We start from the raw sequence: 16189 nt of genomic DNA on the forward strand, positions 1-16189 counted from the left end.
ATTAATTGAGGAAATCAAATACTTGGACGAAATGAAGTTAAAAGAAGTTATATCTTCTCCTAATACTTTTCAACAGAGATAGCGCGAGTTGTCGCAATGATCCTAGATACCACCTACCACAGGACGGTCTTCTTAAATCTCTCAAAAAACTGTTCTTCTTACAAAAATTTTTGAAAGGGATATTATAGACTGTCAACAAATTTTGTTTACAGTAATGACAGTCATTTTATAGGTTTTATGATATGGTTCCTTTGGAGCTTGATACTTTTGAAATATCACATGAATTTTTTACAAAGCTAAACAGTTGCTGTCCAAACTGATTGTTTCTATATCTTAATTATTAGTTTTATATATATAAATATCTTATCTCATCTAGCTTATAAATATCTTTACATCATTGGATATGATGTTCATAAAATTACTAATGATATGCAAACTAGCATTTTAGATTCCTATCGTGTATGTATAACAGGTGAAAATTATAGTTGTTTGGCAAATCATGAAAGGAATATTTTAATGACTGGTGGTATTGATCACGCGGAAGCTGTTATGCTGGAATTATCGGTATTTTTAATTACATGATTTGAATGAGCTGATCTGTCTGACATATTAATATCGGCTTCATTCAAGATTGATTATAATTACAACTAACGTAAAATCGCAATAAACCAACAGATTTTTATTATAACCATTGTTGATCTGATGAATACGATCAAAGTCCATTTATATTTATACGTTAATGAGTCAGGGTTATTACCGTCTTGAACTTTACATACCTTTTGTGGGTAGTGTTTCCTCTTTCATCGAGTCGAATGTAATAATGAATTGGACGTGACATCCTTTCCACCGGGTGGCATATTTCATTTTTTTAACTTCCATTTTATCTGTGCATCTTTAAACGGTAGTTTAAGCTTATATTTATTTATTTTTAATTCTATAAGATAATACGTTCATTGGCGATGAGGAACACTTCATTATGACTGATGCATACTTCAAACATTGTTCACGATATTGTCTGCCATGTAGAGTCATATAGCTTAAGAAGAACTGAAGAAAAGTGTTGATAACATATTCATTATCTACGTTTATAAATCTCAATAGCACCAGATTAGAGTAGGTGAAGAAGAAATAATACAAGAAGAGAAAAAGTCTACAGGCTTTATGTATATTTTTCAAATGAAATAAAATGTAAACCATAGTTTTATTATCCATTTTTACTAGGTATTTGTTAATATTTAAAGAATACATAAAATTTCAAAAAAAAATAAAAATTAAAAATCGAAAAAGTTACAAGATGATGATGTGGAGGGTCTCAAAAAGAGTGCGCCTTCATTCACATGATTGCAACCTTCCTAGTAATCTGAAACCTAAAAAAAGAAAATTCTTAATCTACAGAAGTACCGCTGTCATGCAAGAGTAAAATTTTCTCTCCTAATTAAGTAACATCTAATTTAAATTTACTCGGTTCGGTAGAACTTAAGATATCATCAACAATCTAGAACCATGCTACTAAAACATCTATATCTCCGAAAATAATTTAAATTTTGAAAACATTTTCTTAAGGACATATTCTTTAGGAGTTAAACTTCAAAAGTATGGAAAAATCGAGTTTTTCCAATATATAGAATATAATACGAATACCACCGCAAGTAATAAGTCAAATTGGTCAAACTGTGGAAGCTTCCTCAGGACTGCGGTCATCAGCTGATTTTCTCAATTAATTTGGATGGCCCAAGACTTAGTCACTGCTAAGTCTGACATTTAAATGATCAAAGAATAAAGGAGCTGCTTAAAGCAAATACTGCAATAAAATTGAACTATTTTACTATTGCATTAATGAATTATAGTTCGAATTTGCAGAGTGAATGATGAGTGAAAGAATAGATTTAGATGAAAGAGAATCATACTGCGGTTTTAAGAGTAGCACATTGGTTGACAAATAGACACTCCAATTATGAATTGTTGACCAAGAGAATATGTATTTTCATCTTTTTTAATTGCTACACCAATTTCATTGAATCTAGAGAAATTTATTATTTTATTTTTAATTTAGTGTGTGTTACTGAGTTAGTCAGTGTATCCAGACTCTAATCTTGGAAAGCTCACAAATGCATTTTCGACATTAATTACTTTTATTCATGTAAACGAATTTGCTACCAGAATCTATCAAACACTTTTAGAAACTTATGGTGATGCTTCGTCATATCTCAGTTATCAATTTCGGTTTTAACTTGGTTTGTCTAATTTAATAGTGGTAATTTTGATGTCAGTTCATTGACTTCGGAGATAATGAATTGGAAAATTTATCTTTTTAATTTATTTATTTATATAAAAAAAATATTTTTCTGCAGCTTATTATGAGTGGCGATGAAAAGTGGATTTGCTATGACAATCCCTGAGGATGCAGCGCTTCGTAAAAAGTCATGGGTTAGTTCAGGAGAACACATCGACACCGAAGTAGAATATTTATAGTCATAAAATGCACTGCACATATGGTGGAATCAGTAAGGTGTAGTGTATTAGGGACGTCAAAAAAATATCGATATGTCGATTTTTGAAAGATATATTAATTTTTTGTTAGCCGGTATTTTTCGATCTATTTTCAAATAAGATTTTTAAAAGTTTTTTTAAAGATAATTCTTAAACATTTTAAAATACTTTTTCTTTATTTTTATCAAACCTTTAAGATTGGCACTTAATTTTATAGGTTTATTAAAAATATCGTTAATTTTTTTCACTATGATTAAAGAAGATATATCGATATATCTTTTGTAACATACCAATATTTTATCTGGTTGTTACAAAAACATCGATACTTTTTCTCCGACATATGGATATTTTTCGTCCTGACCGCTATTCTTATAATTATTACGAGCTGTGAAAACCGAATGAAAATTTTACTGCAGACGCACTACCAGCGTCTATTGAACAACTTGAATGATGTATTATTGCAAAAATAGATTAGCGAGTAAAAGACGCAAAATCATCCTTTAGCATGACAATGCTCTACCACATGTTATAAACGGTATACATTTCTGGCATACTCAGCGTACTCACCAGACTTGGCACCATAGTTTGGCTGGCACACAGTTTCCGTATACTGAGGAAATGCAAAATTGGGCCAATTATTGGATCGCTAGCGTCGAAAACAAAACCATGTTGCCAAAATGGGTAAAAGTTTTATAAAATGATATAAAATATTTTGATAAATATATATTGTACCAGTTTTTTTCAACAAAAGATTTTTGAAATTGAAAAAAATTATTCTATATTATTAATATTTCTTACATTATTTATAAAAAAATCATCAAGGCAGATTATTATTATTGATCGAGATTTGTAGGATTCGGCAAAGAAAATATAATATGGACCGTCTTCTGCAACAGAATTTCGAAGTAAGAAGTTTCTCAAACACAACGTCCCCTTGAAAGACGCATCCAAATATAAAAAGTTTTTTATCGTCTTATTCCTGCGACTGGAACGTCTCCGTGCACCCTCCTTTCTGTCCATAACCCTGGCAATAAAACCGTCTGCGTCTACCCCAACACGAACTTCTTCTCCCCGCGAATATAAACCTATCTCCCCCTCCCGCGGACCCTCCAAGAATAAAACCCCAACGAGACGATCGGCTCGTCTCTCCCAGCATCCCCCCCTCCGATACGCCGCCGTCTTCGCTTCGGAGTGGCGCGGCGACCGACGGAAAAAGGGATGATGCGGCGCGGTTTGGGGGACGACTATTGACCTCGAAGCGGGTCGATAGCCGCCGTCTGGCGATGGCTTGGCGGCGGCGACGCCACCAGCGGTGGCGGCAACGCGGGAATTTGATGCTGCACCGATCTGCATGGTACAACAATCGCATCTATAGCGCATCCGATCTATATATTCATTTCATGCTCGTTTGTTTCAGTATATCGAGATATCACAGTTATGTTTCCTTTTGTTCTTTATATTCTTAAATACGATATTTTAAAAATTATATACTATCTATGTATATAAAATGGGAAAGGATTTTAAACAAAACAAACAAACAAAACACAAAAACTATTAGTTTATTTGAAAAATCATTTTATTTTTTCCTTTAAAGCAGATGCTACTGGTTGAATGACGACACTGAGGGTAAAAACAAGTAAAACTCATCCTGATGTCTATTTTTTTATATCTCGCCTATAACACTATTCAGATTACCGTACAGTTCGTAACTAGTGCGGTATTAGTTATATAATGTAACACCTCCCTCCTAAACAAAAAACCACAGGGATGGACATGGTTATTATTGTCCCGTCTGGAAAACTTGTAGTTCAAATAAAATGTTGTTTGAGTATCGCGTGTATCTTCGCCCGCCAGTTTGCCTTTAAAGATCTTCAAATAGTTTATGGCTAGGAGTCTTTGAGCAGTTTCAATCCACCTTTTGTGACCTTACAGCTTCAGTTGTGATATTGTTACCCGAACTCTTCTTAACTATACCAGAAAACGCTTCGAGTACGTTTGCCAATCCAACGTCAACCTGTCTTTTTTTCTTCCTGTCTTCCGGTTTGTTGAACGAATTCAAAAATGTCTGACAATCTAAAAAAATCTCCCCGGAATTCCACTGACTGCACCAGTTTTAATTATGTGAAAGGGTGTAAAAAATTAAAAAAATATTAATTGAATTCAAAAAAGATGATACAAAGGTACACTGAGGATAAGAGTGTTAAAGCCGCGACGTCTATTTTTAAATATTTCATTCGTAACACCATTCAAAACAGATGGACCATCATATGACAGTGCAGTTGCTAGCCAGTGTAGTACTACTCATATATAATGTATAATGTAACATGATATATCTGTTACTAGATAATCCGGCCAACTTCGTATCACCTACAGCTATTTTGCAAAGTTTCGCCGACCATTTCGACCAATCGATTGTCAACCATTTAATCGATTCTCAACCAATTAAAACTCTTCGCGTACTTACCAGCTGGTGTTTTAACAGATTTGATGATAATATCATAGCTGTCAAATGGCATTCGATCTAATGGTATTTTGAAGATCGTTATTCTGATAAAGAAGCATTTATATCTTAGCTCTTGAACTATAGTTCCCTTCACTGTTGGTTGACCTAATGCCCATAAAATATACTTCTAAGAATTAATGATCTTCATCTGATAGAGATGACAGCGCTCTTAGTAAATGATAAGTATGTTCTTGTATCCGTAGTTGTTTTGGATTTTATTAACTTATTTCTAATGCAAATTTGATTCTTACTAAAACATGTTTATGGTATAATACCTTGTAAGTTGTTATGAAATTGTCCTCTACAATATTCACAAACTTTTGTCATGTTCCCAATTATAACTAATTTGTTAGCATCAAAATCCGTTTTCGTCTGCGAAATCGCTCAATTTCATTGTGTACGCGAATACGATGACGTGTTTGATGTGCATAAACTCACGCATTTCTAACCTTATTCCCGTCATTTCTAGCCACTCTCGAACATAACGTATCGATACGATCTTTTTTTCGGTCTGTCGCTGGACTTCAGTGCGATAAGTAGTTGAGGTAACTCGTCACATATTTAATTGACTTTGGCGATCTGTCTCAAGTTTATATTTTGTACTACTTTACCTCAATTAGAATACGATTTGAAGTTACCGTTAGCACATAGTGTTACCATATTTAACATATATGTCATTGATGACAGTGACAGTGAAACGATATATAAGAAAACAGAATTGTTCTTTTTAGTATTTTCTTCGCAATTATTCCATATTTTCTTACCATATAACACCTTCCCTGGACTTATATACAAATATTGCAAAAAGAAAATTAACCGAATCAGACCAGCCTTGTTCGAGTTTTAGAGAGACTGACAAACAACAATTTATTCTTATATACATAGAAGGTTTTATACACATATTAATTTGCAAACTGAGTAGAAAGAGCTATGCTATCTTTATTTATTTAGAACAACTGTCAAATATTAGTGCTCGGAAAACTATATCACGTCCAGTAGCTTAACCAGCTAACATATAAGGCTGTAAGTCTTCATCGACCTCCTCTGTGTATCATTTTTTCTAATTACATAGTCTTTCTAATTACTAACTTCAGTTATTTTACTTCAGGATAAATTAGTGGCTACTGCCCGATTGCCACGTCGAAGGAATTTTTGTCTCTTGAGCCTGTACATAAATTGACCTAGCTATTTATATCTTCCTTATTTTTTACGTTAAATTCACTGTTCCTGAATTTTGAAACAATTCACAACTTTTCTGATTTAAATTAGCCCTACCATACATCCACAATCAATCGATGTTCATAAATTCCAGCAATGATGATCAATGGTGCTCAATCATTACTTTTAACTAAAGAAAATTGCTAATATTTCAAGATCATCTTATTAATCTTACGATGTATGGTATCAATGATCTTACGGTATGACGGTTTACACGAGACCAATTTGACATAATTTATGGGAAGTGTTTTATTGTGTCGAGCAGCGGAAATTTATTTGTACATCAAGTATTGAACAAATCCTAAATAATCGCTGGTGACTTCATTTCAAATAGTTTATATTACAACTGTGTATATTTTAAGTGGTCTGTGATTACTGCACTAAAATAAAATGTGTTTATTTGAATAATTTGTAACATTAAAACATTTCCAAAGCTTAATTCATGGTGAATCATAGATATAGTTAGATCGCTGTTATATCTGGTATTTTCTTAGAACATTTGAATATTAATGTTGCCTCTGTTAATTAAATTATAGTGACTAGCAGAGATTTTCTAAATAATCATTAGAATATTTTATAAAAAATTATCGAGTTAAACGAAACCCGTATATTCAAAGTTGATTGAAAATAGGTATTAACAAGATATTTTTTAATTCATATGTTTAAGATTGTATATATTAAAATTTTTATAAATAATATTTTCGTTAAATCATTTAATATTATGTAATATTATTTTTTAAATTATATTTTAATTTTTATATTTACGAATTTTTAATATTTTTAACTGTTTTGTTTCCAATATATATTAGTATAAGTTATAATATTCTTTAATAATCTCTAACGTCAACTAAAAACTATTACTTCTTCAAGATCATTATTTTAAACAATTCTTACTCAAGCGGGGATAGTTTAATTCATACCGTCTGCAATATTACTACCAAACTACTAGCAGCTAGTACACTATTCCGTTGAAACCACCTCTCTTTTCTTCGCTTCTCATTCTCCATCACCAACCAGGCCATTCTGATGCCCTCACGAGCGTACTCCAACGCTACTCCATATCGTGCATTTTTTCCAGAATGAAAACCGAGGCCTCTTTTGCCAAAAATCGCCGTGTAATTAAAGGCCTCGGTACACGGGGTGTGGCGCAGCGTCGTGACGTCATTCATTGACGCCGGGGCATCGCCGTCGCCGTCGTCGCGACGCTACTACGCCGAGGACGAAGTGCGACGTTGCCGTATCGTGCCGGTCGAGCCGCGTCAATAAATTATCAATAAAAATACGGCAGAAATGTGGGTCAACGTTAACTGTCGAAATAATTCCACAAAATACAGAAATATTACTTGTATCATTTGGAGGGTTAAAAAGTGCTTTAGTTTTTTTACAATACTTCTTTCACCCACATTTATTACATACTATGCATATAAGTGTATATATTTTATTTATTACGACATATTGTCTTAAAAGCTTCGATTATTTAGAGTGTATATTTCTAATAAAAATTGTAAATGGTTGTTGGAAATAATTCATCTTAATGTTTTTCTATAAAAAACACAGATTGTTTAAAATTATATTGAAATAATATTATTCAGTATTCAGCAAATCGACATTTTTGCAGTCTTTATAACGTGTTACTTATGTACTTGTTTCACACACACGGTACATACATTACAACACATATTACAGCAGATATATCAGTATCTAATAATAAAGTAATTAGTAATAAACAAATAAGTTAATTAACGTTTGGTAATTAGTTTAAAACACAGCATTTTTACACTGGCTAGCTATTAACTATTTCAAGGGGGTTTAGTTTCTTCAATCTCCGAGTTAGTCCACCGTTGTCCAGTAGTTATAATATTATTAGTTCGACGACTTTTATATCCATGTAATCTCATTTGGAGTTTTTCTTTCGCAAAAGTTTAATTTAATCGCTGATCCTAGGCCCCTTTGTCTTGATAAATTTAGACTATATTGACTTTGGATGACTTTATGCAATCCTATAATGTCCATTGTAACTTCACACTAGCTACATTTTTAACAGCGTTTTAAGCAACCACCATATTTTTGGAAACTCGTAGAAAGTTCTTCTCATTACTGCTTTACTTCTGCTGAAGCAGGAACCATGAAATAAGTAACAATTTCATCGATTTGGTGAATATTATGGGGTAGGGCGCAGGACTTTACATTTGAGTGATTCCAAATACATATTAACCACTTTTGAAACGTATAGACGAGAACTGGAGTTATCTGGAGTCTTAACTGGAGAAACAAATTTTGAGTTTCAACTAATATCGTTTCTTCGTCGGGTTTTATTTATTACTTTTAACGCCTGGGAGAGTTACGGTTGATTGTTTTTTTTAATTTTCAGTTTCATATATCAATAATGCCTATCTTAGATAACTTCACTTTGTTTTTTATATTGTGCAAATTAATATTTTATTTACATATCTATCTGACGTATTTTTAGGCATATACAAATTATATATCGCTAGCTGGTGGATTCCGTTTTCTGCTTTTCCGGAAATACTTGATTTCCACAAGAGTTATAAAAATGTTAGCACCTCAGGTTATAATATAACATTCAGATAACATGTCCGCTGAATACACTAGTTGCGATAGATTTTCGGGTAGATTTTCTTGGAGTCCTTAAATTTTAGCATTCAAATAATTTTTGAAGCATCTAAACTAATCGCGCTTTTGTAAATATTTTAAACAATTTCTGGTATTGTTGTGTATTTAAATGTAATCTTGTTTATCCTGGAAGAATACTAGAACATTTGTGTGTTACATAATCCATCCTAAAAAATGTCATCCTTCTTTTATACTTATATGACTTTGATCGTATCCGAATCATATACCTTAAATAATAATCCCCTAGAAGTTATAAGTAAAGAGATGTTACAAATAAACAATAAGATCCAATGCTGACCTGCTATAATAAGAGAAACAGACAGAATATATGACCGAAATAGTTTCAATGGTAATCTTTATTTCTTCAAGAAATAACAAACCGCACAGGAAGATGTTTCAGCGCTTACTAACCAAGAATGCTGAAAGATATCCGCTAAAAGTGTGGAAAGTGTACATATGAGAAACTGGGAAGATACTAAGCACATAGATAAAAAAATATTAAGATTATTTAAAATAGATGATTCAATCAATTTTGACTGAACGCTGGATTGATACTAGCAATAACATTCAGTTAAATATAGTCGATGTTTTAGCCACCCCACAAGGCTATTTCGATAGAAAATATCGAGAGCGTTTTGATGCTTATGAACACCAAGAAAAAAAAAGTGCTATACGTTACCTTTTATCTAGGTTGAATACGATTGCTTACGATTCTGTGGACAGTCAGTAGTCGTTGGGAGCCAAATCTGGCGAATACTCTGGAGCAATTCAAAGTTCGATTAATGTAGTTTTGCCGTTGTTTTGATTTATTTGTGACACGGTACGTTGTCTTGATGAAACAAAAAAAAAAGAAAAAATTGTTTGTCATATGCGGTCATTTGTTTTGTCATATGCGACAATTTCGGCCTCCAATAACGCTGTATAATATTCGCTGTTGATAATATTTCCCTTCTAAAGATAGTCGATAAATATTATACGACACACATACCAAAATACTGTGGCTATAACCTTTCCAGCCGATTGTTCGGCCGCTTTGGATGAGGTTTACCAGTTACTGTCCACTCAGATGACGATTGTTTTGCTGCCGGAGTTAAGTGATTGATCCATGTTTCATCTATTGTCACATATCGATGCAAAAATTCAGGTTTATTACGTCTAAACATGGCCAAACACTGCTCAGAATCATCGACAGCTTTTTATTTTTACCCAACAGTGAGCAAACACGGCACCCACTTTGATGCCAAATGCTCATGTATTATAAAACTTTTTTTTTGATAAAACAGCGTTTTTTGATATCTTTACGATGTTAACCCAGTTACGCAAATTCACTTTTCGATCCGATGGACCGTAGTCCTTATAACACTTTTCAAGTCATTGCTTCATTTGAACGGTATTTTTTCCATCAGGAAACAATGTAGAATTAAAACACGAAATTATTTTTAATCCTTTGTTTTAAAAATAAGAAAAGTAGTGTCATTCTTAGCACAATAACTCACGCACTTATGCGTAATATCTTGATATTTTAACAGCGTTATTTTGAAGATTAGTACTAACTGAAGAAGCGGTGAATGCAAAAAAAGTAACGCCATCTATGTTTACGCCCGGGACTTTTTAGTCCATGTGTTGAAAATGCGTGCCGCAGTTATAATTTCGCGTGGTTGAATGTAAGATATTTCATTTACTATATTGTGTTTTAATTTTTTCAAAAAATCAAAGTTCAACTATCTCACAAACTTTTTTCAAAATGTTGTGTACTATTCTAGATCCTGTTAATGGTACATATACATTTATCTAATAATGTATTCAAACTCCATTTTCCTTGTGTATAAAACTTGTTGGTTTATTTGAAAACTAATGTAAAATAAAATGCCTTTAACGGAAATCGATAGTTCATTTCACCTGAACTTCCGATTTTTCCAATCATCTCGTAGAAATTATATCCTCAGACCAAATGTCAACTCGAAACTCCAATATCCAGTTTTCCAGGAGCGCTTATCTCGAAAGCGCCAGACCGCAGTTCTCAGTTTTCGATGTCGCCATCGCAGGAACAGACGGACGGACCGACGCTCTCCACACGACGAGCAGTCGTAAAAGCGGCGAACTAGAAAAGCCACTTCCGTCTATTAAAGATTTTTATTACCGCTGATCAAAGCAGTGTACTTCAACTTTTGTTCAAAGTATCTCAAGCTTTTTTCTACTTTATTGGCTGGAGGAAGTTTGATATTTTATTTCTGTTACTCTCTAGTTTCTTGGCAATTGCACGCCGCTCAGTAGAAAGATAACAATTGCCATGTCGCAGGATAAATCTAATAGATTTTCTTCAGTGTGCATGTTGTTTTCGTTCTTGTATGTTCGTATTTCAACCGATGACGTTAAGGTCAGTTTTTAAATAATGGATTTAGTTGTTACTAACTTCTAATATGTGGTGCTTTTCATCTTAATATTCATACAAATTATCTTGCGGATTCTTTTAAAAGCATTATTTTGTATTAGTATTTTATTTTACAGTTACAGTTACCCCATTTTGTTTTTTTGTCAGTTTTTCTTAATAATTGCCTTTGAAATTGCATATCTTTGACATAGCCAAATTTCTGTAACATATTTAAAAGATAACAATTTATCATTCTAAATATAAAAACGGATGCATTTTCTCATATTTTGAATTTTTATTTTTGAAAAGGGTAAAATATAGAATAGATTCATCAAAGATTGTGTAGTGCTGAAATGACGATAACTGCTTAAATAAACACCAGTATCAGAATTGGTCTACTCATTGAAGTCGGTGAGAAAATCGACGAATTTATTAAGAATATCGAGCTAGATTAATATATTTCATCTCGAGAATCTCTATAATAGGGTTCCCCGTTATTTTACAGTTAAAATTTGCAAAAACTAAACAAAATCTAGCCATTTTTTTAACCATTAATTACAGACAATGAAAAGTGGATCACCTACGATAATATACTAGCGAAGCCCAGCGAACTGCAACGCTTCAGAATCGGCTACAAAACCCGCCGGCTACAAACAACGCCAAGGCTACTTGAATTTAGCCAAACTATAAATTCGACTGTCTCCTGTTCATCACTAAACCGATTGAAGTAGACTATTAAAAAACGCATAGAACTAATCAATAGGAAAAGCATCGCCTTTTATTAAGACAAGATTATTCGGTGATAGATAGATAGGTATCCACGATATAGCAGATTTTGTTCATTGTGTGAACACTAATTGCTAAAATTTTATATGGTTACACTCCTAACATTATTTTAATAAAGGTTTTAAAGAACAAACGATGGAAATCAAAACATGTCGATATATTTAATAGAAATCATTTTAAATTGACTGTTACTTATATTAAATGGAAGGAAGAACCTTATTTACCAAAGCACAGCGAATATTATTGCTTTTCAAATTCGATGGTTTTATAATAAATCGAGAATATTTGATATAATGATAATTAAATTTAATTGGATTATATTCATGTTAATTGAAATAGTAATAAAAGAAGAAATAAATAGTTTTATTGTCTTCATTGCAATGCAAATAAACCTATTTTGTGTTTTATATGTTTTGCTGTTTTACTACTAAAAACGTTTGATGTTATCATTATTTTCTATAAAATTTGATTTGTAATTAGCGTTTTAATCTTTATGAAGTTTTTCGGAAGTTGCTAATCATAGAACTCTCTAAATTGCATTTTCGACATTCCTTACTCTTGTTATTGGATTTGGAGAAATCTGCTACGAAAGCCCATTCACTTAGAAACCTACGGTGATGTTGGTCTTGAAATCGCCGATTTTGACTTCAACGATTTAAAAGTGGTGATTTAAATGTCAGTTACCAAGAACTTCCTAGATAATAAAGAAACTCGAATATATAGATTTTAAGACTTATTAGATGAAAAACCAGCCTTCAGAGAAGTTTCAGACAGCCTAGCATTATAAGAATCAACAGTTTCCGGACATTTCTATTCAATGGGAAAGATCCAAATGGAAGGAAAATGGTTGTCACACGAATTGACAGAAGATGTCATTTCAAATTGTTTCAGCATCGCGGTCTCATTGCCTGTCTGATAAATAATAAGATATGTTGTGTTGTAGAAAATGATCGGAATACAAAAAACACTTAAGAGTTAATTAAATTGCTATGATACATCGTCTTGATATACTTAAGAACAATTAATTAGACTAGATTAAGTTTTTTTGTAAATTTAATAATTTATAATATTATTTTTTGAGATATTATTCTATTATTCTATTATTTCTAGTTATATTTTTTTTTAAATTTATACAGACTACGTCTCAGTATCAGTTCAATAAAATAATACGAGTAGGGAAAATCTTAAGCCATTTCATACAGGTTGAGAGTATTGTTATGTTGTACAATAATTTGTTTATAGTTTGTGTAGCAACATTTTTCCCATTTAATTAGTTCATTTAATTTTCGGGAACAGAAAACAATATATGTCAATTATAATTACAAACGAAATAGTGCTTGGAACATTTGCCGACGACACAGTTATCATGCCAAACAAGTACAAGTAGCAGTCAGCAAGATCTACAAATGGACTAGAGACTGGAAAATACAGCTCCAAATCTGTCCAAGTTAATTTTGCGTTGTGGTGAAAAGACAAAAACCTAATTATGTCACTTAACATTTATCATCAAACTATCTCGGAATATATCTCGATGGTACACTAAACTGGAAACATCATGTTAGACAAAAAGTAGAGCAGATTAGACTCAAAGTCAAGCAACTATAAAGTACGGATTGATTATTGGTTATCATAACGCCAATTTGGACCTATGGGGTTGCCCTAAGAAGCCGTATCAACTAGTAGTCCAACGTAAGCAACCAATTGATCCAAAATTTCGCCTTAAAACATGAAATAAGATTACTAGATCACAGCGACGTGGAAGCGATACAGCTACTCGACAACACGCCGGAAATCAGAAGATTGAAGTGAACCAAACTTTTTAGTGTATAGTGTATTTTTTACTTTTACATACTGATGTATTAATTACTTGATAGTACTCGCCTTGCTTGTGTATTAATGTGTATTCAAGTACAACAGAACAGTAGTAATAAATTCATTTGTAAATTAAGATTGTACTAAGCATATATAATGTAAGATGTAATTAATTAAAAAAAAAATTAGAATGAGCAAAACGATAAAAAGCAAATAATATTGATGAACTTGAGATAAATATAATCACACAAGTTTCCGATGTAACATAAGTTTTGCCTTGTATTTTAAATCTTCCAATATAAATTCACATTAATATAAGATTATATAATAGTAATCATTGCCCAGTAAATTTAAGACATTTTTCATATTAAATCATTGAAATTATTCATTAATCTTGGGGGGGATCGAGGGAAATGCTTAAATTGCAAAGGCACATAGAAAGTTTTTACATATATAATTTATCTAAAATAATTAGATATTTGTATTAATGTTATTGCTGAGCTGATGTGACGGAAAATCGAAAGTCGTTCAGTGCAAAAGTCAGTCAGTTTGCTTTTTAAGCACAAAACATTTCATATGAGCCATCGAAAAAATTCTTTTTTTGTTTTTTTTTTGTTCTAGTTTGATTAGAACATTTGTCAAATCACCTAGACTAGGTAGCGGACCTTATTTTCAATCATTGTTTTTTTGTTCCTATTTTTCCTCACACGGGCTGTATTGTACTTGGCCTGCCCATTCTAATATTAAATAATATAACTGCGTGATTTATTGAGTAAATATCTAGCACTAAAAAGAGAAAAATAAATTATTTGTAACAAAAAAATTGAACCGACTTCAAAGAATACATAAGGAACTCACTAAAAAGTAAACGATAATCAAACTTAGATTTTTAACACAAAAAAAAGCGTTTTAAAATAAAATATGTATATAATAATCGTTGTAATAACTAAAAAAAAATAAACAAAAAACTTATTTAACCCAATCTTTCGTAATAAGTATATGCGTGTAATAAATTTATATGTTATGATAGATAAAATTTAATATATGTTAATGGTCTAATCAATTTACTACAATCATATTTATTTTTATGTGTTTATTTAATATGTTATTAATATAAATAATTCGTGTTTGAGCCTTTTTCTTTATATTTAATGTATATTTAGTATATTATTCTGGGTAAAGATAGTATGATTGATATGGCAAAAGCTCCAACGTAATTTCTTTTGTTGTAGGTTATCTTTTGACGAAAGTGGAAGGAAAAGTAGGATCACCGGAGAAACCCTTAAGTGATTTAGGTTTAATATCATATCGCTCCTACTGGAAGGACGTTTTATTGAGTTATCTGTGCACAAGACCGGGCACTACTTTGTCAGTTAAAGATATCAGTCAGGAGGTAAGTATTTTAAATCATTTATAATGTAAATCGATAACCCTTGAATTTATGTCAGACTTATTTCTTCGTATATGTGCTCTCGTTTAAACAGAAGGTTAGCATTCATTGTTAATTTTATATTGAAAATATATAAAAGAGTAAATAAAAAATGTTAGTTTTGTATTTTTTAACAATTAAAACTATTTTATAGTAGAGCTATGTACTAGTAAGGGTGGGGTTTATAATTGTCTTGTGATACATTCTATATAATTATGATTAATTCATACACATGATTTTACTATGCAGCATATACTAGATGCTTGTATATATTATGGTCATCTTTTAAAGTGCATTTATTGAGTGCAAAAATTGGTACAATATTCATTAATAAATATATCTTCTATTATGTTCTAAAATTTTTGCCGTCTTTCTGGTAACATAGCATCATCATTTTTCAGTGTTCGTTCTTATCAAGTTATTCAGGGTGTTATTTATAGACTTATTGTAAGTTATCTAGGTATTATTCACGATTCTCAACTTCAACTAAAGACATTTTTAAGTGTAACGAATGTCTTCATTGCGGATATAGCAATGCTTCGAAGTATTTTTATTTTATTGTTTAACTAATGTTTGTCAAGCTTTGACGTATTATATGACCGAGTGCTTCAAAACGTGTTTGTTAACTTCCAGCGAGCTGATTCAGCATGTACCCTCTCGATGTGTTTTTTTCTCACTTTAGCCTGCAATAATTGCTATTGTATCAGTCTGTTGGCACTTATTGGCAAAAAGAAACGAGTTTTCAAATGGTTTAGGTGTTACAGCAGCAATTATTCATATTATTATTATTATTATTATTATTATTATTATTATTATTCAGTAGAGTTTCGATAATGAAATGTACCGTAGAAGTTTCATGATGAGAGTAATAACTAGTTCTGTGGATCGGAGGATCGTTGCATGTTATGTTATTGGATAATACTTGATTCAGAGCACCTCTGGCTCA

The 16189-nt window shown here is 31.8% G+C and overlaps 1 protein-coding gene across 1 annotated transcript in view; it reads left to right on the forward strand.

Annotated features, from left to right (window-relative positions):
- The window catches only part of chm (lysine acetyltransferase chameau), a 193677-nt gene that overhangs the window by 173665 nt on the left and 3823 nt on the right, over nucleotides 1–16189 (forward strand). Inside the window, exon 13 of the mRNA XM_076393906.1 lies at nucleotides 15047–15207. Within this exon, the coding sequence (XP_076250021.1) occupies nucleotides 15047–15207 (161 nt within the window). The remainder of the gene's footprint in view (nucleotides 1–15046; nucleotides 15208–16189) is intronic.

Source organism: Rhynchophorus ferrugineus, unplaced genomic scaffold, assembly GCF_030347505.1.
Source record: "Rhynchophorus ferrugineus isolate W39M unplaced genomic scaffold, kcgeb_rfMv2 rfM2, whole genome shotgun sequence".
NCBI lineage: Eukaryota > Metazoa > Arthropoda > Insecta > Coleoptera > Curculionidae > Rhynchophorus > Rhynchophorus ferrugineus.